The sequence below is a fragment of the Cotesia typhae genome, unplaced genomic scaffold, assembly GCF_013202065.1.
Source record: "Cotesia typhae breed Kobodo isofemale line unplaced genomic scaffold, CoteBio_Ctyphae contig_11, whole genome shotgun sequence".
Taxonomy (NCBI): domain Eukaryota; kingdom Metazoa; phylum Arthropoda; class Insecta; order Hymenoptera; family Braconidae; genus Cotesia; species Cotesia typhae.
The window spans coordinates 1,163,195-1,186,021 of NW_027423711.1; the positions used below are offsets into that span (position 1 = coordinate 1,163,195).

Sequence of the window (22,827 nt, forward strand, 5' to 3'; positions counted from 1 at the left end):
ATGAAAAAAAAGAATAGAATTTTTCGATATCTCGTTTAGTTTGCGAGATATCAGTACTTAAAAATCGAAAAAAACCACATAAAAACACACTCAAACCATGTCAAAAGATAGTACTAAAGTTGGCCGACGTTTCTAATTTTTTGATTTTTTTTTAATTTATTAAACTAGAACTAAAAATATTTAAAAAAATTCTAAAAATTTTTAGATTTCGGCTAACTTACTTTTCATTGTAAAAAAGGCGCAACACGACGCCTATTAGCGCCGTAGATATCGTAATCTTCCCTACAAGGGTTATTTAAAAGACAAAAAAATCCTACGAAAATCTACAAATAGGTATAAGCTAGAATAAATGTAAACTAATATTTTAAATAAGCCGGGAATAAATTAAGTTGTAAAGAAAAGATCTCAGTTGTCTTAGATGTTCGGTAATTTTCAGTTATTTACTTAACTGATCATCATAAAACTTTGTACACATATTCTTGTAGGTATTAGAAGTAACATAGGATACTTTTTATTACAAAAAAGAAAATTATTTTTTACGAAAGACGAAAAAATTGTTTGTCAAAAAATTAGAATCACATTGATTCAGTTCTATTGGAAGTAATGATCTCTGATATTTATCTAAGGGCTTCAACGCGAGCGGAGCCGCAGGTAAAAGCTAGTAAAGAATAAATTTATAGCAAAAATTATTTTTGACTTATGTTCAACTAAAAAGGTTGATTTATAATTATTAATATAAATTTCTCCATTAATTATTAAATAATTATTTACAATTTGATCTCGTTGAGAAAATTTTTCCTTTTCAAAGGTTTGCTTGGTGATTTTTCCTTCATGAGAACATCTTCACTCATTGGTTCAATTATAGTTCCCATTCTTGTTTTCACCGGTGGTTTAGTAAGTTGTCTATGAGAAATCTCTGGAACGAAATTTCGACCGATAGGTGTACGTATGCTGGCTTCAAAATCTTCTACGGTTACAAATGGATGAGGCAAATCATTGATTTGATGCTGTCTAAGTTTGGCATCGACATCATCAATGATTATAACATTTTCTTTATTTTTATCCTTTCTGTTAGCTGTTTCATTTGAATTAATTATAATACGGCGCTTCTTACGTTGTGATGTTTTAAAATTTTTATCAGCCCATGATCCCCATCCAGGAAGACGAGTTTCTACTTGACGTAATTGAGAGTTCTTTATCTAAAAATTAGAAAAATTAGGATGCTTAAGGAGAATTACTAAAAAAAGTATGATTTTTCGTTAATCAAAGATTATAAAATTTTCATTACCTGTTCTTCTTTTTCATTTTTAAATTCATTCGTAACATCATCATCAATAAATGCTTCACTTATAATTTTTTGTTGATTTTCTTCTGACTCATCTTCATCACTATCATCTAAAACGTCGATTTCATTTTTTAAATCATCTGGAAGGTCATTTTTCAAGTTTATATGTTTGGATTTGGCTTGAATGAACTTATTAGGATCTATTTCTGTAGTAGTTGCTTTTGAGATATTTTTAGATATATCGAGTCTTGATTGGTGCTCAGTTACTTGTCCTGTTTTATTAATATCATTATCATGTCTTATGACATTTTCATCCAACGCATCATCGATAAATGGACGATTACTTTTTGTTTTAAATGACAAATCCGATTCTTCATTATTTGAATTTGCTACTAATTTATTATTTTTAATAGAATTTTGTGTTTTTAATTTGCGTTTTAATTTTTTCAATTTTTTTAAGGCTTTCCGCTGATTATCATTTTCTAAAGTTTCAAATATTTCAGATACTGTTGGTAACTTTTTACTTGAGAGAGAAAACGACTGTGAAACTTCTTTCGATTCTTCGACCAACCATTCGGACGTGCCAGAATTAATTATTTGCTTTGTTGCGTTTTTTTTCATGGATTTGTCTTTAATATTTTTCATTTTTTTTACCTTATTTTCTTCAAGGTATTTTAATTCTTCAATTTTTCGTTTTTTATCCAATCCTTTGATAGGTTTTTTATTTTTATCGTTAACATATTCTACACTTACTTGCTCTACGGGATTTAATAAATTATTATTTGAAATTTTATTTTCATTTTGAATGTCAATTTGATGTTCTTTAGAATTTATTTCTGGTTCTAATGAAAATATTTCATTATTTACCCAAGGGTTGTATTCTAATGGCTCGGACGTAGTTTTTGAAGCATTTGGTTCTAAATCTTCATAATCATCATCATCACTGTCATCTTTTTTGACCTTTTGAGTTAATTCACGACTAATTGATAGTTGTTGAGCTAGTACTTGACGACTCTGCAAATAATAGTAAGATTTAATGAGCAAAGGTTTAAAATGAATAAATATGTACCTGAAGTTCTGAACGTTTTTTTTTGAACGAAAATCAAAAAAAAATTTTTTTTGCTTTTGAAACTGAAAATGATTTTTCAGTTTCAAAATAAGTCAAAGAGCCCGGGAAATAGTATTCTCAAAATACCAAAACTACCCCTTCAGCCACCCCTAAGACTTAGACATCTAAAAAAAAAAATTCAAGAAAAATAGTTCAACGGGTCGTTTGAAGCTGCGATTTTTTCTGAACACTCCTTTTACACCCCCACAGATTATAAAAAATAATCAAGCCGATAACTCCCCCGGAACTATCCTTCGAGCCACCCCAAAGACTTAAAAATTTGAAAAAAAATTCGAAAAAGATAGTTCAACGGGTCGTTTGAAGCCGCGATTTTTTCTAAACACTCCTTTCACACCCCCACAGACTACAAAAAATAATCAAGCCGATAACTCGCCCGGAACTACCCCTTCAGCCACCCCAAAGACTTAGAAATTTGAAAAAAAATTTTTAAAAAATAGTTCAATGGGTCGTTTGAAGCTGTGATTTTTTTCAGACGCTCCTTTTACAACCCCACAGACTATAAAAAATAATCAAGTCGATAACTCCCCCGGAACTACCCTTCGAGTCACCCCAAAGACTTAAAAATTTTTTAAAAAATTCGAAAAAAATAGTTCCACGGGTCGTTTGAAGCTGCGATTTTCTTTAAACACTTCTTTTACACCCCCACAGACTACAAAAAATAATCAAGCCGATAACTCTCCCGGAACTACCCCTTCAGCCACCCCAAAGACTTAAAAATTTGAAAAAAATTTCAAAAAAAATAGTTCCACGGGTCGTTTGAAGTTGCGATTTTCTTTAAACACTTCTTTTACACCCCCACAGACTACAAAAAATAATCAAGACAATAACTCCCCCGGAACTACCCTTCGAGCCACCCCAAAGACTTAAAAATTTGAAAAAAAATTCAAAAAAAATAGTTCCACGGGTCGTTTGAAGTTGCGATTTTCTTTAAACACTTCTTTTACACCCCCACAGACTACAAAAAATAATCAAGACAATAACTCCCCCGGAACTACCCTTCGAGCCACCCCAAAGACTTAAAAATTTGAAAAAAAATTCAAAAAAAATAGTTTAAAGGGTCATTTGAAGCTGCGATTTTTTTAAAATACTTATTTTACACCCCCACAGAATATAAAAAATAATCAAGACAATAACTCTCCCGGAACTACCCCTTCAGCGACCCCAAAGACTTAAGAATTTGGAAAAAAATGATTTAAAAATAGTTTAAAAGGTCGTTTGAAGCTACGATTTTTTGAACTACGCGGACAACTATTTTACGTCATTAGACAAAAATTGTTAGACTCTTAACTTTCCTGGAAGCGACCGATTAGCAACTATTAGCTGGTTTACTAACGTTGGTTTTTTCTACTGAAGATTTAGTTAGTATGTGATGGTGTTAGCCGAGCCAAAGAATTTCGAACTTTGCAAATTACAAGACTCTTACGCTTTATATTCATGCAATTTTATTTAATCCTTTTGCGTTGCTTGTTCTGTAGTTCTTTGGTCGTTACCCAGGACACGCCACGTGGAGGCCACCATATTTTTATAAAGGATATTAGTATTTATTTTATTAGATCGATATGCGTCGATCGAACATTACTTGTCATTCTAATATCCTTTATCAAGTGTTCCACCCTACTTTTTTTTTTTAATCTATTATCGATCTATATTCATTCCGACTCTTTTCTCGGAAATATATTCGAATACTATTTCTAGTTATGTTAAAAAATTGACTTAATGAAAAATTTTGAATGATTTTATTACCCAAGATTAAAATTTCCTAACGATTTTAGATTTTTTGTAGGTACTACTTGTTTCTACGTAAGGTACGTGCTCAATGGTTTTATAACTTTGTTATAATGTTATATTCATGTTTTTTTTTCCCAATCTTGGTAATTTTTCAGCTGACCGAAGAAAACACAGTGTATTTGCGTAATTACATTCCGTATCATTGTTAATGATTCAAACTTTACCGTTACGTTTATTGCTAAATATTAAAATGAATCATATAAAAAAAAAATACACTCTTAGTCGCATTACTGCTGACCGAATTACTCATCAAGTTCGTCTCTATTTAACTTTTTTTTCTTTCGAAAAAGTTGTTCTAACATTTTTTATTGTTAATACCTACGAAATCAGTATTCTTGGTTGCATTACTGCTGACCGAATTCTGAACTTATAGTATTTCGCTAATTTTTTTAATATTTATACGAATGAATAAATTTCTTGTACTCAATATCTTAACCAATATAAAAATTAGATTACAGATTATGTTTTCTTGGTCGCATTACTGCTGACCGAATTATATTTGAAAATTTTCTTTGGAGAGCTCATTTTTTTGTAATGTAGATAACAAAATTTTGGAAAATCCAATAGTGCACGCCTCATAATCTCATTTTTCACAACAAAATTGATTAAATTGAGAGATAAAAAACAAAATAATAAAAAACAGAAAATTCTGCTATGGTTTAGTGGTGCCGAAGCTCTAAGATGAGGAAAAAAAATATTATAATGAAATGTATAGATATATATGTATACAAAAAAATCTACAGTCTTATATTAGTTTTGTATAAATAATAATTTAACGACCGTGAATTAAACGCTCATATTAATTAAGAAAATCCATTGTGTATTACTTTAGATAATAAAAAATTATTCCGGTACGATCATTTATTCGACCAATTTCCCTGCCACATACACTCATCCATACACGGACATCCAGAAAAGATTATGTTTAATGTTATTATTTACTATGTTAAACTAAAAAATTTTTATTGAAATATATTTTATGTGCCTGACAAATTATTTGACTTGATATAAGTGTGTTCATATTAACCTGTAAGTGCGATATAAATTACAAAAATAAATTTCAGTTCCAAGAAAACTGCTTTTTTTGAAATGTCGAGAGTAGAGCACAACCTCAACGCTTCGCTAATGAGGCGTGCAATACAATATTCTTAGTCGTTGAATTGCCGATCGAGTTCTGTACAAATTACATTTTTGTATAAGATGAAAGATCCAGTTTCTTACACTGGCCTACTTATTGACATTTACAATTTTATTTCAGTTTAAAAATTAATAGAAAATTAATCGCTTATTTTGACCTTGGAAATAACTGAAATTTTTTTCTATTGTTTACTGCTTGGTTATCTATGTTTTTCTCATACAAAAGCTGTTCAAATACTTCTTACAAGCTCGGCATTGATATTTCATATCGTTAAGCACAGTGTATATTAATTCTTTGTTCGTAAAAGGATCGTAATCAAATTCTTCATTTTTCAACTTTTCTCTTCAATTATTCAAATATTGAGACAAAGAAAAAAGTATTGAAAAGTATTGGATTGATTAGAAAACTGATACTTTTCAATACTTTTTTCTATATCTCGATATTTTTTTTTTTATCAGGGTAAAGATGTACCTGATTGATAATTCGGTCAGCAGTAATGCGACTAAGAGTGTATTTTTCTTGATATAATTTATTTTAATATTTAGCAATAAACGTAACGATGAAATTTAAATCATTGACAATGATACGGAATGTAATTACGCAAATACACTGTGTTTTCTTCGGTCAGCTGAAAAATTACCAAGATTGGGAAAAAAAAAACATGAATATAACATTATAACAAAGTTATAAAACCATTGAGCACGTACCTTACGTAGAAACAAGTAGTACCTACAAAAAATCTAAAATCGTTAGGAAATTTTAATCTTGGGTAATAAAATCATTCAAAATTTTTCATTAAGTCAATTTTTTAACATAACTAGAAATAGTATTCGAATATATTTCCGAGAAAAGAGTCGGAATGAATATAGATCGATAATAGATTAAAAAAAAAAAGTAGGGTGGAACACTTGATAAAGGATATTAGAATGACAAGTAATGTTCGATCGACGCATATCGATCTAATAAAATAAATACTAATATCCTTTATAAAAATATGGTGGCCTCCACGTGGCGTGTCCTGGGTAACGACCAAAGAACTACAGAACAAGCAACGCAAAAGGATTAAATAAAATTGCATGAATATAAAGCGTAAGAGTCTTGTAATTTGCAAAGTTCGAAATTCTTTGGCTCGGCTAACACCATCACATACTAACTAAATCTTCAGTAGAAAAAACCAACGTTAGTAAACCAGCTAATAGTTGCTAATCGGTCGCTTCCAGGAAAGTTAAGAGTCTAACAATTTTTGTCTAATGACGTAAAATAGTTGTCCGCGTAGTTCAAAAAATCGTAGCTTCAAACGACCTTTTAAACTATTTTTAAATCATTTTTTTCCAAATTCTTAAGTCTTTGGGGTCGCTGAAGGGGTAGTTCCGGAGGAGTTATTGTCTTGATTATTTTTTGTAGTCTGTGGGGGTGTGAAAGGAGTGTTTAGAAAAAATCGCAGCTTCAAACGACCCGTTGAACTATTTTTTTTGAATTTTTTTTCAAATTTCTAAGTCTTTGGGGTGGCTCGAAGGGTAGTTCCGGGGGAGTTATCGGCTTGATTATTTTTTGTAGTCTGTGGGGGTGTAAAAGGAGTGTTCAGAAAAAATCGCAGCTTCAAACGAGCCGTTGAACTATTTTTCTTGAATTTTTTTTTTTAGATGTCTAAGTCTTAGGGGTGGCTGAAAGGGTAGTTTTGGTATTTTGAGAATCCAATATACTATTTCCCGGGCTCTTTGACTTATTTTGAAACTGAAAAATCATTTTCAGTCTCAAAAGCAAAAAAAATTTTTTTTTGATTTTCGTTCAAAAAAAAACGTTCTGAACTTCAGGTACATGAATAAATAAAAATTTTTTATTTATAAGAATCTATATCAACTTAAATATTCACCTCTTTATCATACTTAGCTCTAACTTGTTTATTTCGAGCCCATTGTCCTGTATTTTTATGCTTTAATGACATTCTTTCTAGTGCTCTTGCTTTATCCAACTCCTCCAATTTTTGTAGAGCAAGTTCAGGGTTGCTCTTCTGAAGTTTATCAAACTCTTGAAACTGTTGCTTGATTTTAGCTTTTTTTTCAATTTTATGGAATTTTTTACTTTTTATTTTATTTACTCTTCGAGCTTTTTCTGCTTTGTAAGACTAAAATCATGAATAATTTATATTTTTACAATGCGTTAAACAAAAAACATACAATTTAATTAAAAAAAAAAAAAAAAAAAAAAAAAAAAAAAAAAAAAAAAAAACTTACTTGTTGAGCCCGAAATTTAGCATTTTCTTTTGCTTTTTGAATCATTTCCTCTTTTGTAAGAGTAAACTTATCTATTTGATTTTCATTGTCTTCAGCTTCTTCAGATGGTTCTAACGATGCATATTCTTTTTCTAAATCTGATTGTATCCGATAAGACTTAACTTTTCTATTATCAGAAAATTTCTTTGAAGATGAGGTGTTTATTGGGAATACTAAATGATCTGCAACTCTATTTTTAGTGACTATAGGATTCCATTTTTTCAAATTTTCACTGGTATTTTCAAAACAAACTTGACGTTTTAACTGAAAGTTAAATAAATGACAAATAGTGATTACGAATATCAAAATAAATTATGAATAAGAAATTTATATTGAATTTACCCTTTCATCAACTGGTTTTTCTAGTGGTTTAGGCAAAATCTTTGCTCGTTTTTTGGTAGCTTTGAATTGATTGCTAAGCTTTAAACTTTGATCTTGCCCTCGTAGTGTATTCACTAGATTTTCTAGGCGAACGGGTTCGTTGTCAGTAATTCCACTACGTACTAAGTGAAATTCCGAGATTTCTGAGGTTAGTTCATTTCTTTCAGATTTTTTAATTCTGAAAATAAAACAAAGTAAATCGACCTTCTTTAATATAAGTATATGTAATCAATGTCATTAGTAAATAATATAACTATTTTTTAGAAAACAAATATATCATAAATATCTGAATTTAATGAATTAATTAATCAACGCACTTTAAAAAGGTATGATCCAGCTCCGCAACTGATTTCAACAGTTGGGAATGATTTTTAGAAATATCCTCATCGTTATCATTAATCATATCGTCATCACTCATTTCTGATAATTTTTAACTATTTAATAATATTTAATAGTTGTACAATAATATTACACTTAATAACTTGGTTTTGTGTCAATTCTAAACTCGCAACACGTGGATAAAGTTACCTAAAGAATGTGTAGCAAACGTAAATGTAAAGTTGTAGTATAGAAAATTTTAGCGCCACTAGAGCGTGCGGTAGCTAAGAGAAGCTGAAATCAGCGCAAAAAAATTAAATCTAAGAAGTAATTTAATTAAATGAAACAGAGAAATGATAGAATTATCATATTTTTTATCTTCTTTTTTTCGAGAAGAATATTATTTACTTATTATAATACTGAAGTTGACAGATATTAAAAATTTTTATGGATTTTTATAGCAATTAAATTATTAAAAAAAAATTTAATTAAAAAGTTTCACATGTGAAAATTAATAAAAATTACAAGTGAAATTTTTTAGATGCATTTTTTTATTGTAATTAATTTTTTTTTTAAATTTTTAAAATTGACAACTAACTTCAGTATTATTACTTATTCGTATTATATCTCTCCATATCTAAGTGGCAGTTTTTTAATATGGGATAAAATTTCATGACATTAAAGTTAGCTGTCACTTGACCAATTTTTAATTTTATTTAACAATTAAATTTATTATAAAAAATTATTTAAAAAAAATTCCATTTTTTATTTTTTTAAATTTCTAGATGTCAATTTTTTTTTCCTCCATAATTTATTTGTTAACAAAAATTCTAAAAATGATCAAATATCTGCTAAATTAATTTTCATTAAAATTTCATCCAGGATATAATTATTATTGTTAGCATATCTACATGCATAAAAGATATAGTTATATTTTAACAGCGGATAAAATTTTACCCCCGTTTGAAAAATTGGCCCTAATTCTTCAACTTTTATTTTCTTCGTTTAAAAATTGAATGAAATCATAGCGAATATTGAAACGTTTTCTTATCACATTCACATGAAATTGATATAAATAATTTTATTCCTGAGAAAATATAGCTTAATGTAACTTCTAACTCAATTATTTAATTGTTATAAATCGCAGTCAGTATTGTATCGATTAGACACACGAAATTTGAATTTTCATCCAGGACCCTTGCATAATTATACACATAAACTTTTTTCCAGGGAATCATGTCATTATATCCTAAAAATTATATAAAACAATTTCTTATTATATTATATACTACTATTTTCCTGCAGAAAGAGCACTGGAAGTAGATGATTACCTTTACACGAAAATAATGTTGAAATTTCGCGGATACAACTATAAAATAATTTATAATGTAATGTCACAGAACTGATTGTGCATGCAAACTTTTTCCTGAGAGATAGTTTTCATTTCTTATAGCCAATGAAGATAAAAAGTTTTGTTTATTAAACGATGTAATTACAAAAGTTTACAAAAACTCCAAGAACTTACAGACAGTATATATAATAAAAACAATGAATATACATTAAACGCATATTATCCGATGACCGTTTTTTTAAAGTTTAATATCAATGATTTCCTCATAAAAAAAAAAAAAAATCCGACATTTCATAAAATCTTACAATTAAATAAAGTAAAACATACATCTTTTCGCCAATATAACTAATAAAATCGAATACACTCTGATTTCTTCTCAGTGGGACTGAACCCTTTTTTTTTCGTACTACCACTCATTATGCTCTGAAGATGATTCAAAAGAATGAAATTATCTTTTACGATTTGTGCTTGTCTTTCTTTTTGCAATTGTAATTTCTTAGCATCATTTAGAACGTGCGGTATAAGCTTAGGAGGACTCATATCAATAGTCGACGTTGCTGACTTAACCTTTCAAGGAAATAGAAATTTATATTTTCTTTTTTGTTTCAATCTGTAAATGTTTTTTTTACTTACTCGTTTTCGATGGCGTTCATAAGCTTTTCTTTGACATAATATTAAATCTATGTTTGTGTTAGCGGTTCCAGCAATCGGCATTTTTTAATTTCACTTTAAATTGACAGTTAAATATTAACCACTCTAGTAGTTGGATCGGATTATGTAGTAGTTTTTTCACTCATATTAACGAATTACTTGATATTCTCATTTTAGGCAGTTACATGAAAGTTATATATATATATAATAGTTACTGAAATATCCTTGACAACGAAACTATATTGAACAACCCCGATTAAATAACTGAATTCGATCGAATTAAATTTTTAATTCTTTTTAATTCAGATAAATTCTGTTAATTCGGTACCTAACTTTAAAATGAATTCTGTCTAATTCGGCAGATAAGCCAGGATTTACCTCAATTAAAACGAATTTAAATAATTCAATTTGGTTCAATACTGTTAAATTCGGGAATAATCCTCGAATTTCTGGCTCTGACTCCGAATTAGACCAAATTCAAAATTTTCAATTCGGTTCAATTCTTTCTTATTCGGAAATAATCCTCGAATTTCTGGCTTTGACTCCGACTTAGACTAAATTAAAAAAATAAAACATTGAAAAAAAAATGAAATAAATTTTATCAAAGTTCTATCAGACTTTTGAGCTCGAAGAGCTCAAAAGTATACAAAAGCTATTTTTTTGAGCTCGGAGACCTCAAAAACGCCATAAGTGCAATTTCAAGCGTAGGTATGAAATTGGCGGGAAGTTACAGGAATGGCCTTCAGGGTCAACCGTTTTCCTAATTTTCTTCTTTAGAAAAGTGCTTAAATTACAGTACAGTGAAGAAAAGAAGACATTCATCAAGTAAGAAGAAATAAAAAAAATAGATTTAAGTATGTAAATTTGATAATTTATAATTTTTTGAAAATTTATTAATTTTTTGGTTTTAGTTAAGAATTTTAATAATATTAATGTTAACTGTCACTGGTAGATTTTTTTTTATTTAACAAAATAAATTTTATTACGAAAAATTATATGAAAATTGAAGTAACAGATATTCCATAATTTTTTTTATTTTCTAAGAAAATAAATAACTGCAAAAGTCGACTATACTCGTTTCAATAACGTATCCGAAAAAAAACGATCACTGATGCCTTATTTGAGTCGCTTAAAGTCATTAAAAAAATAATTAAATTATTGTTGATAAAAAAAAAATTTTGTTATTTTTATAAATGCTTTGCTCTTTTTAAGATAATTAAAATCATCAATAAAGTCTTTGACAAAGTGATAAATATGCTTCGGTTAATTGATCGGAAATTTCCAAAGTTTGAATCGAACGATAGAACATTCATTCGTAGTCGTAAAACCGAAATGCGTTTTCGAAGGTGGGATTTCTTGCGTTCAATTTATTTGGTATAAATACTGAGCATGATTCCACTTTTTTATCAGTTATTTCTTAAACTATTTGGTGAATACAAATCTTCATTATTTAAAATCTCTAAGAAAAAATTGTATTATATATCATTTTGATTTTAAACATTTTATATAGAATTGTCAATTTTAAAAGGGATTAATTTTTAAAATAAATTTTCAGGTATCCCAAATTAAAAGCTGATTTTGAAATAAAAAATGGCGAAAATATTGCTGGCAATTTTAGCATTGACGCTTCTTATAGGAATTGTAGCGTGCTATAATGCGGAGGACGTAGAGTCGGACTGGTTTGGAAGACACAAATACAAGAGACAGATCCAGGAACAAGAAGGCATGTCTCAACAAAGCGTCACCCGAGTTCGGCGGTCCCAGAGGGAACTTGAACCAGCTGAAGATCGCGCAGACATTGCCGAAAGCAATCTATCCCCGATCCGTGCGAAACACCGCAGCTTTGTCACCACATCCACTGTACCAGAATCGCAAGTCTACCTAGTCCAGGAATTGAGGGCGTAGTTAAACTAATTTATTATCGACATCTTTATTTCCAATAATAAATGCCTCCATTAATCAAACATCTTTTCAGTCATTATTATTACTCTTTGACGAAGCGTAGGATCCCTGACCATTCCTGAATTTTATCTGAAGAATTTAAAAACTAAATTTTAATTGTAAGCAAGATTTCTTCGCTCCAGGAATTTTTTGAAGCAAAATAAACAATATTTTAGAAATCCTGAGAAAATTTCCGAAAAAAAGACCTATAATTGCTCGACTCAATCAGCCGTAGGTTGATTTTTAATTAATGATCTATAGATCATTTTAAAAATTATTAACGCGATTTGTTTAATGAAAGCTTGAAAATTAATATAGAATCCAAGGAGTCATTTTTCTCGGGATTTCATGATCTAGGTCACAAAAGCATTTATAAAAGAAACTTTTTTAATTTCCCGCTAAAAATCTCAGATTTTCAAAAATTGGGAAGTTATTGTTTTCACCCCGTTTTGATAAAATCGAGTTTTCATCAGATCTCGACGTTTGAAGGTCACAGGAAGCTTCCCTGACTACCCCCGCGATGTTGTCACTGTGTGTGTGTGTGTGTGTGTGTGTGTGTGTGTGTGTGTGTGTTTTCCAAAGAGGTACGAAAAAGAGATCTTCAAAAGACACCGTTATCGTTAACTCTACCGCTCATCTTACGGCAGATATCGATGGTCGGTAGTGTGATTTTTACCCATTAAAAAAAAACATTCCTCTTCCCCTCTCCCCACAGATGGTACGGGGAGGACTGGATTGGAACTGCGTTAGCATTACTTCAATCCAGTCCGTGCTGCGTCTCACGACGGCTACTCCTGGCTACTGGTCCCTTTCTGCGATTTTTTCTTTCAGAAGGCGCCACGCGTAAACTGCAACAGCTGACCAGTTTTCCTCTTTTTCGATCATATAAGTCACCAAGCTGGAGGGGGAGAGCCTGCCACCTATGATCTCTTCGGTGCTGCTTCTGTAGTCCTTCCATCGAGGACACTCGAAGAATGTGTGTTCGGCGTTGTCAGTTTTGTCCGGGCAATATTTGCATGTCGGTTTGTCCTGTAGTTTCATCTTGAAGAGATAGTCATTGAATTGGCCATGGCCTGTCGAGAGCTGGGTCAGAAAAAATTCCGTGTCTCCGTGTTGTCGAGAGAGCCAGACATTTATGTCCGGAATCAGGCACGCCGTCCATCTGCCCGTCTCCCCTGACGTCCATCGGTCTTGCCACTCCTGTTGCGTTTCCTTTTTTATTCTCGTCTTTGTCTCCTTGGAGTTGTCGCCATTTCTTTTAGCGTCATAAAGCTTGGCTCTTTCAAATGCTAATAAGTCGACAGGCGTAGCTCCCACAATGACCAGTACTACCGCTTCAGAGACGGTGCGGTATGCGCAGGTAACCCTGAGAGCGCCTCGACGCTGAACCGCTGCCATCTTACGCCGGTAGGTTTTTTGCTTTAGAATATCCGCCCATATCTCAGCTCCGCAGAGCAATACTGAGTGGACTGTTTCCAAGAGGACCCTTCTCTTTTTGGTCCGTGGTCCTGTTAAATTCGTCATGATCCTTGATAAACTGGATACCGTCTTATTGGCCCTGGTGCATGCATTGTCGAGGTATTCTCGGAAAGAGAACTTCTCGTCAATTACCACTCCCAGATAACGCAATGCTCGTGTAGATGTCAATGTTGTTTCACCCGTGTTGACGACAAAGGTTTTGGGAACCACTTTTGTCGGGTCAGGACGACCATCTCAGTTTTTTGCTTGGCGAGTTTCAGGTGGTGTTTCTTAAGCCAATTTTCCATGGTATTAATGGTTTCTCGAACAAGTACTTCCGCCTCCTCGGCACTGTCCACTACAATTGTAGCTGCTACGTCGTCTGCAAAGCCCGTGAGTTCAACCTGCTTTGGTAGCGGAATTCTCAGAAGCTCATCGTAGTCAGCATTCCATAAATCGGCCCCCATAACTGAGCTTTGAGAAACGCCAGCAGATACGTCGTGTTCCTGTGGGCCTTCCGTCGTTTCCACGATCAGCCTTCTCTCATCGAGGTAGTCGTCGATTATTGTCAAATTTTCTGGTTTCACTTTAAACTTGTGCTCCAAGGCATCTAGAATATCCTCCCAATTCGTGCTATTGAAGGCGTTTTTAACGTCAAACGTGAGAAGAAGGCACACCTGGCGAGCTTTGAGGCTACCAGTCCATGCTTCCCGTACCGTCTCTGTAGCTTTTTGAATCGCGCCGAATGTCGATCTTTTCGAAAGCCATATTGGTTGGTGGCAAGTCCTCCAGCTCGATTAATGTCATTGCGAAGTCTCCTTCGTATAAGCTTTTCAAGCAGTTTTCCGGCAATGTCTAGCATGCAAAGTGGTCTAAACGACGATGGCATTATAAGGGTTCCTTCCCTTTGTCTGACAGGACCAATCTCTGCCGCTTCCAGACTGTAGGAAACGTGCCGGTTGCCAAACACGCATTGTAGGCACTCAGGAGTATGTGCGGGTATTCCAGGGCTACAATCTTGATCACCGAGGCTGGGATGCCATCAAGGCCTGGTGCTTTCCCAATCTTGATGGTTTTTGTTGCTTCTTGCAGTTCTTTGATTGTAAAGAGTGTTGTTTCGCCAGTTTTTACATATCGTCTCTTTTCTCGCGGTGGGTGGTCAGGAAACAGCTCTGCCACGATGCTGTTCATTAAGGCAGGAGACTTCGGTCCTTCTGGAGAAGCCTTCCCAAGTCGTTTAGTGACAATTTGGTATGCCTTACCCTAGAGGTCATTGTTGAGGTCGCAAATTTCTTTCCACAACTCCGCTTTACTTGCTTTGATGGTTTTATTCAAAGTCTTCTTGACCTGTTTATACTCCATCGAGTATATGTCTTGGTCAGGGGAACGTTTTGCTGCTATCGTTGCTCTCCTACGTAGTCCATGGCATTTTTTCCGAAGATCTGCTATGTCTTGAGTCCACCAATACACCGGCCTATAGGAGCCTCGCCTCTTCATCCGTGGCATGGAAGCATCGCATGAGGCGGCGATCAGTCCCATCACTCTTGACACTAAATTTGTCGTTTCATTACGGCTATTCGGAGTCGGGCTGTCCTGAAAAGTAGACGAACTTCGTGTCAGAGAAGTTTGCAGCTTCCCTAAATCGAGCTTCCTGACATTCCACTTCCGCAGTTGATAATCGTGTCGTGTTATCGGAACGGAAGCAGTTTGAATGCTGAATGTCACATACTGATGGTCGCTGCCACTATATTCTTCGGATACGGTCCAGCCTTCAATCATGTTCGCAATCATTGGAGTCGCCAACGTAATGTCGAGTATAGATTCTCGGTATCCTGGTCTTCGAAAGGTGGTAGTACTTCCGGTGTTCAGCACGATGAGGTCCGTCCTTGCTGCGAAGTCCGCTACTTCGTCTCCTCTGGTGTCGGAGGGTTCAGCGCCCCATTCAGCTGGCTTTGCATTGAAATCACCAGCTACGATGACTTCACCATCGAACTTACCGATAGTGTCCTCTATGTTTGCCATTTTCTGTCGAAACACACTAATCCCTTCATTGGGTGAAAGGTAGACGCTTACGAAGTAGGTCTTGGGGGTTTTGATCCAGACGACGCCTTCTCCGCCTCCGCTGTCGTTCACGGTGACCTTTTTTGAGTTTATGATCCAGATTGCTGCTGTGTCAGATTTATCGGCGAACCATGTATTACCCTGAATATTTACATATTGCTCGCAGATAAGGCAGATGTCGATCTTGTCTTCAAAGATACGCTGGCGCAGAAGATTTTGCGCTAAGGCGCACCTATTTAGGTTACCCTGTAATAAGCGGGTCATTTTTGTTCTTTCGTGGCTGCGGCAAGTGCGGTGCGAAATGCCTTACACGCTCCGGAACCGGCTTATGATGGCTATATGACCTAAGCCATCCTGAGCGTCTTTGTCTGCCGTACAAAGGAAGCACTTTGGCTTTTCTACGCAGTTTGTAGATTTGTGGTTATCTCCGCCACATTTATAGCAGCATTTGCTTCTGTCAGGGCCCGTACAATTCTCTGTTCGGTGACCGAACCCTAGGCATTTAAAGCATCGGGTTACTTTCGCAACTGGGCGTATGCGGCAGTTAACCCAGCCAATCTTTATACGGGCCTTGTTGAGGGCTTTAGTCGCATTGGCTTCGTCGATCTCGCAGAAGGCTGCCCGATTATCTCGTGGTATGGGTTTTGTCAAATTCACCCGTTTGATCTCTAGGCTGTCTTTGAATTCACGTTTAAGTGCTTCGCGGACTTCGCTCTCGGTAGAGATTTCATCCAAGTCGAGGATCTCAATCGTTGTTGTTGGTGTTAGCGTTTTGACCGTGCCGATGTTTGCAGTGGCTGACCTTACTGCATCGGTGAAAGCCTTGCTGTCCTCGGTCTTTCGAGCCATTTCAAGGAAAACGCCTCCGTGCCTCGTCCTTTTAATAGACCTTATGTCTACTCCAGTCTCTGTCGGGCTAACCTCGGCCTTGATTTCCTTGAGGAGATCGGCGTACGTTCGCCCTTCAGCTGGTTGGACAAGCACAGCCTTTGTTCTTGCCTTTTTCCTTCTCGGTTTTTTTGAGCCACCCTTACTTGGCTGGTTTTGGGCTTCAGTAGTTTTTGCCCCTAGCTCCTGTTCTCTTTCCTTCTTTTGCTTTTGCCGTGTCACCTTGATCCAGGTATTATCTCGGGCTGTCTTTTTCTGTGCTGGCTTGTCGATTTCAGAGGAAGGGCTGGGTGTAGACAGCGGCCTCTTTTTTTTGTTCTTTTTTTCTTGCTGTGGTTTCTCAGGAGTGACCAAAAACGCTTGTGGTTTTGGTCACTCCTGAGATGTTTGCGTGGTTGTCACCGACATCGATGCTGGTTTGTTGGCCAACTTATATGCCGTGGCAATGGACGCTACTAATTTTCTGAGTTCATGATGGAGATTTCTCTTGTCCTTTATGAACTCAGTCAACTCTTCGATTTTGCTGCCGAGCCGTTCCATTGGCGATTGTTGGCCGGTGATAGTCGGTAGAGAGTTGATCCTCCCTCGATACGTGTTAGTGTTGACGGGAGCAAGAGGTCTTCTTGGAGGAACGCCTGTTTGCTGTGCGTCTACTTCCATCTGGGCTGTTTCAGTACTCCCTGTAGCATTGCTAGCATTGCTAAACGGCAGAGCCATGGGGTCCACTCCGCTGTTCAAACGGTCGCTTGATAACGACGAGTTCAGGCCCGCTTGTACGCCTTCCCTCGCCGGTACTGAGGTATCCCCCCTCTGCACTGTAGACGATGTTTGAATGTTTTCTGACATTTCATATCATCTTTTTGCTAGGTTTTGGTCCACCCCGAGTATTTTATTTCCTCGGTACCCGACGTATCTGGCGCGCAGGTATGACGAGTATTCCCCTATCCGCCACCTGGGGAGACGCCCGATGTGGGACCCAGCAAGCCCGACACGGTGTGTGTGTGTGTGTGTGTGTGTGTGTGTGTGTGTGTGTGTAAGTATGTAAACCTCTTATAACTTTTGAACGGTTGAACCCATTTCATCACGGTTGGTGCCATTCGAAAGGGCTTCACTGAACTTAGATTTCCTTAAAATTTGAACTGATTCGGATCGATAGATTTTGAAAAATATAGGGATATCTAAAAAAAAAATAGGAAAAAATTTTTTTTCAGAAGTGATTTAAGCGGGGAAGTGGAAGGGGAAGTGGTTTTTTTGGAATAACTTTTAAACGGCTTAACCGATCGATTTAAAAAACTAATCAACTCTTGACCTTAAAAAACTACGTCGATCGCCGCCAATCCGGTCAAAATCGGTTGATTCTTTCGAGAGACATCGTGAACGAAAGGAAATCGAAAAAAGTGTTTTTTCGGAGTTACTCCGAAATTTCTAGTTTGATCGATTAAAACTTATAAATTCTTTATGAGGCTTAAAAAACCGCGTAGAATACCGCCAACTGCGTAAAAATTGGTTCATTCATTTAAATGTTATTGTGGTTTAAAAATTAAAAATAAAATAGTGTTCTATGAAACTTCTATCAAACTTTTCAGCTCAAAGAGCGCAAAAACACAGAAAAGGTATCTTTTTGAGCTCGAAGAGCTCAAAAAAAACAACCATGTATTAACGGAATTAGCGGGAAGTTGCAGAGATGACCTTTAGGGTCAACCGTTTTCCTAATTTTTTTCTAAACGTTGACTTCCGATTTCTGTATTCTCCTTTTTTTTCATGATCTTAATAATTTCTTGTTCCTCAGCATTTTTATACTTTAATCTTTCTTCTGGCATACTTTAATATTTGTAGTAATGAAATTTGTTAGCTTTTGTTAGCAAATTCATTATTGCTTCTTAGAAGTATAGATTCCCATATAACAAGCAGATAATTACAATTTCTTCGTACATTCAAAGTTTTAAAATCACAGTTTATGATTATTTAAGTAAAATGAACGTCCTTATTAGGCAAGTGTTGCGAAAAAATGGTATGTCGATCTAATAAATTTACATTTAAGATTGAGAAGTGGGTGGTTGCGACTGGTCCGAAACTTGCAGCAATATAATGCTCGTGAGAGGCTTTGAGTATTAACCATCTCAGAAAAAGGTGTTCAATGGTATCTTTCTCGTCACAATTATAAATTGAACATTTTTTGGAGCGGTTGAATACATATTTTCAGTCGTTAACAAAAAAATAAAAATAACAATCATCACACTGAGAGAATTTATTTATTAAAATCAAATGAAACTCGTTTATTATTAGAGAGAAATCTTTTATTTATATACCATCAACTGATACTTATTTAACACAAATAAATGGATTTATTTGAGGCAAAGATATAGTTTATTCAGTATATTTATTTGAATGAAATAGTGATTTGTTTGTAATTAAATATTTTTTTGATACTTTAAAATCATGTATTTCAGACGAATTAGATTTGTTAACTATAAACATATACAAGTGTTTCAAACTCCAACAAAACACCTAGTATATTTCGGAGCTGATAAACGACATCCCTATGAGAGACGCTGTTAAAATACTCGATTTTTTCCGCGGTTTAGACGCCATCTCTCGTGTTTTGTTGAAGTCTCTTGGTGATACTTCAACTATGATCACCTGGAAGCCGGTTTTGCCCGCGTTTTTGCTTCATAGCCTCTCAACCGATAAGCCCTTCACCGGGATGCCTTGTATCGACTTCGAAATGTAACATGTGTTTTGTTGGAGTTCAAAACACTTGTATTATATTCCTTTAGCCGATACACGGCATCCCTATGAGAGATTTGTTTGTTATCTATTGGTAATCTTTCCTCAACGCTATGACGATTAAGAAATTATTAGTTTAGTCTACTAGGAATAACTGGTTCTTCTTATCAAAACTTTTTTTTATATTTATTTGGAACTACATAGCCATACATGTTATTGTACTTATGTCCGAAAAATATAATCTTGGAATTCGGTAGCTGGACTATCGGAGGTTCGGATAACAGATGAATTTCCCTAACGAAAGGATCGATAGGTTTTTAATTTATGGTTTTGCGAAGGTGAAAACCCCGGAGCGGGCCCCTTGGAATAGACAATCGCCCTCGGAAATAATAATAATAACCTCCACTTACTATTACGAATCTAACTCGAATAATGATTCAGCCTTGGATTAGACGTTTATCTTTATCTTCTTCTGCTGCTTGCGTGCTTTCTTCCTCCTGCTGACTGGAGATCGAAGATTGAAGGTTCTTAACTTAAAAATGATGATACAATTCGATTCGAGTTTTTAGTTTGTATATTTGATTAAATGGCCCTATGGGCAAACACATTTTAATTTATACTAATCACTTACTAACTATTGTCAATATAAAATGATGATTGAAAGAATATGAGTTCGTAACCGGAGTAACGACTCCGGCAAACAAAAGTTCGCCATTTAAAGTTCACAAAGAAAAATATAATCCGAACAAAAACAGTTTCACTGTTAAAAATTGCGCCAAGTCCACGTTCATAAAACTCATCTCAATAACATCTGCACTTCGAAAATTTTTTTCAGATTTTTAGTGAAAATAACTGTCAATATGGTAGTCTGGTGAAGATATCTGAAATAACACAAAATTTTTTAATTCAATTTTTTTCAGTTCCGTCATTAAGCTTTCATGAAGAAACTTGATCATGCTTCGTTTAATTGTAATTAACACATTTTGATTGGCAATCACACCGCATTTTCTCAATTTAGTCGGCCATACGTTTTATTTTTTAGTCAACTCAATTTTCGCAGTGATTCCACTACAGAGTCAACGTATGCAGGCGTATTCACTTGTAAGCAAATTGCATAACCGAACAGGAGAGGGCGTTTTATTGAAATCATAAACGATGTGCGGAGAATTTAAAAATTTCAAATACGTATGCCATGGTGATTTTACCTAACTTTTGTTAAACGTATCATAAAATAATATTTCATTAATTACATTTATGCATTTTATAGGTTGACTTACTTATAAATGTTGAAACATTAAAAGGATGTTCATGTATCCTGAAAAAATTTGGGGTACTCAATGACGCGCGCCAAGTACGATAAAAAATTTTTTTCTTAATTTTTAAATTTTCAACAAATTTTTTTCAATTTTTTCAACATTATGACGGTTTCTTGGTATTTTTTTGTATTTAACTTTTTTTTGTATAGAATGAAAATTATTGTAACGAGTCTTATTTTTTTTGCAAAGTGCAGATGTTATTGAGATGAGTTTTATGAACGTGGACTTGGCGCAATTTTTAACAGTGAAACTGTTTTTGTTCGGATTTCATATCTTTTTGTTAAGTGTAATTTTTTGCTCGCCTCTTAATACATTCTTAATTTTAAAATTGAACTTTTCCCGCGCAAAATTAGAAATATGTAAATAAATTAATTAATTCAGGTAAAGCTATTATCATATAAAAGGTTATTTATTCGTTAATTTTGAAAATCAAATCCTAACAAAAAAATTAAAATTCTGTTTCTCTCATAGTAGCTAGTAGCATTAAAAAACTTAACGTGACTGACCCGTGTAAACTCTTCGGTTTCAATCAATTAACTAGCTTATCAATGGGGATTTAAAATTTTTTATATATATATAGTTAAAGTTTTACATTTTTTTGAATTAAAAAAGTTGTTAATCCAGATTTAATGCTCTACTACACATTAATTTAACAATAACAATAATTATTTTGGTAATGATAAACAATGATAATGATACTTTTAACATCAATTTATCATTACCGATATAATAAATTTCATTTTTATAATAATTATTATTGTTATTGTTACAATGACATTATTGTTAATAAAGGGGACAATGCATCATACGCATAATTGTAATACCTATGGCCTAAAAATTACAATTATTTGAAATCCGCTCGATTGAATAACAATGCCACCTACAGGCAACGACTACAAAGTCGTAGAATGTGTACACTATCCAATGAGAATTGCCTAAATCTTGAACTGCTGGCCTAAAGGAAGAAAGTAAAACTCAAACAATCTTTAGCCTATTGTGTATTTAGTCTAGTTAATAAATGAAATTCAATAGAAAGAATAGGTTTGAAAACCATCCACATATGAAGTTGTTTGATAGTTTGTTCTAGAAATTTTGTATTTATAAAGTATTTTAACATTCTTAATTTCAAAATTAAATTTTTCCCGCGCAAAATTGAAAATTCATAAATGAATAAATTAATGCAGGCAAAGCTATTCTAATATGATAGGTTGTTTATTCGTTAATTTTGATAATCAAATCCTAATAAAAAAATTGAAATTCTGTTTCTCTCATAGTAGCTAGTAGCATTAAAGAACTTAACGTGACTGATCCGCGTAAACTCCGCGGTGAAAAGCGATTAACTATCTTATTAATAGGAATTTTACATTTTTATTTATATACAGTAAAAATTCTAACATTTTTTTGAATTAAAAAAGTTGTTGATTTGGATTTAATACTCTAATACACATTAATTTAATAATAACAATAATTCATTCAGTAATAATAATGATAATGATATTTTTGTTACGTCCTCGTAACCGCGCGGTTTGAGAAGAACCGGCCCTAAATAATATAAAGGGGTCTGGAGAATTAGGATGAGACGACCTCCAGTGTCGTCAGTAGGTGGACTCGAGTTTCCTCCGAAATAAACTGATTTAATTTGAAATTAATAGTCTCCGATTTATTTAATTAGTAATGCGATACAATTTAATTATCAGGAGGGAAACCGTCGTACAGTATAATGTTTATCGGTTTCTAGAGCAGTACTTAGTAGCTTAATGATATTATGAAAAAGGCCTCGAGTTCCCGATGCAACTCGCTTTTATAGACTCCCCAAGGGACGCGCCCTTGTAGGAGTAGGGTTGCTTATCAGGTTCTCGAAAATATAGAATGTTCTAGACTTTGGAGTTCACGCTTCCTGCGTCATCAGGGTGAGCTGGCTTTCATCGGCTGATGCCACTCCAGAGTCTAGTCCACGTAATTGTTTGTTGTTGACTTAGGACATTCTTTTCGTGAAACTTTCTGATGTTGCCGCGTACTGTACTCTAGTTTCCCTTTACATTTTATTATACATTTGTGTTATCGTTAAGCGTTCCTTGTTGGAATGTTAATGGTAACTTAAAAACAACTTATTTGTTCTACT

General features: G+C 33.9%; 4 protein-coding genes across 4 annotated transcripts; 1 reads left to right on the forward strand and 3 right to left on the reverse strand.

The window, feature by feature from the left end:
• Positions 1 to 421: 421 nt before the first annotated feature.
• On the reverse strand, positions 422 to 8,535 carry LOC141535984 (U3 small nucleolar RNA-associated protein 14 homolog A). The gene is made up of 6 exons (XM_074256211.1): positions 8,312 to 8,535; positions 7,956 to 8,172; positions 7,575 to 7,877; positions 7,214 to 7,465; positions 1,289 to 2,299; positions 422 to 1,199 (listed from the first exon to the last, which is right to left on the reverse strand). Exons 1-6 carry the CDS (start codon positions 8,410 to 8,412, stop codon positions 768 to 770), a joined length of 2,316 nt encoding a protein of 771 aa, XP_074112312.1. The 5' UTR covers positions 8,413 to 8,535; the 3' UTR covers positions 422 to 767.
• An 806-nt stretch (positions 8,536 to 9,341) lies between these two features.
• On the reverse strand, positions 9,342 to 11,177 carry LOC141526432 (uncharacterized protein CFAP97D2-like). Its single transcript, XM_074241464.1, has 2 exons — positions 10,297 to 11,177; positions 9,342 to 10,230 (listed from the first exon to the last, which is right to left on the reverse strand). The coding sequence occupies exons 1-2, from the start codon at positions 10,375 to 10,377 to the stop codon at positions 10,009 to 10,011; spliced, it is 303 nt and encodes a 100-aa protein (XP_074097565.1). The 5' UTR covers positions 10,378 to 11,177; the 3' UTR covers positions 9,342 to 10,008.
• A 128-nt stretch (positions 11,178 to 11,305) lies between these two features.
• LOC141525780 (paramyosin, short form-like) lies at positions 11,306 to 13,085 on the forward strand. The gene has a single exon (XM_074240406.1). The coding sequence runs from the start codon at positions 11,905 to 11,907 to the stop codon at positions 12,217 to 12,219; it is 315 nt and encodes a 104-aa protein (XP_074096507.1). The 5' UTR covers positions 11,306 to 11,904; the 3' UTR covers positions 12,220 to 13,085.
• Positions 13,086 to 14,976: 1,891 nt separating this feature from the next.
• On the reverse strand, positions 14,977 to 16,038 carry LOC141526601 (uncharacterized). Its single transcript, XM_074241643.1, has one exon. The coding sequence runs from the start codon at positions 16,036 to 16,038 to the stop codon at positions 14,977 to 14,979; it is 1,062 nt and encodes a 353-aa protein (XP_074097744.1).
• Between the last annotated feature and the right edge of the window lie 6,789 nt (positions 16,039 to 22,827).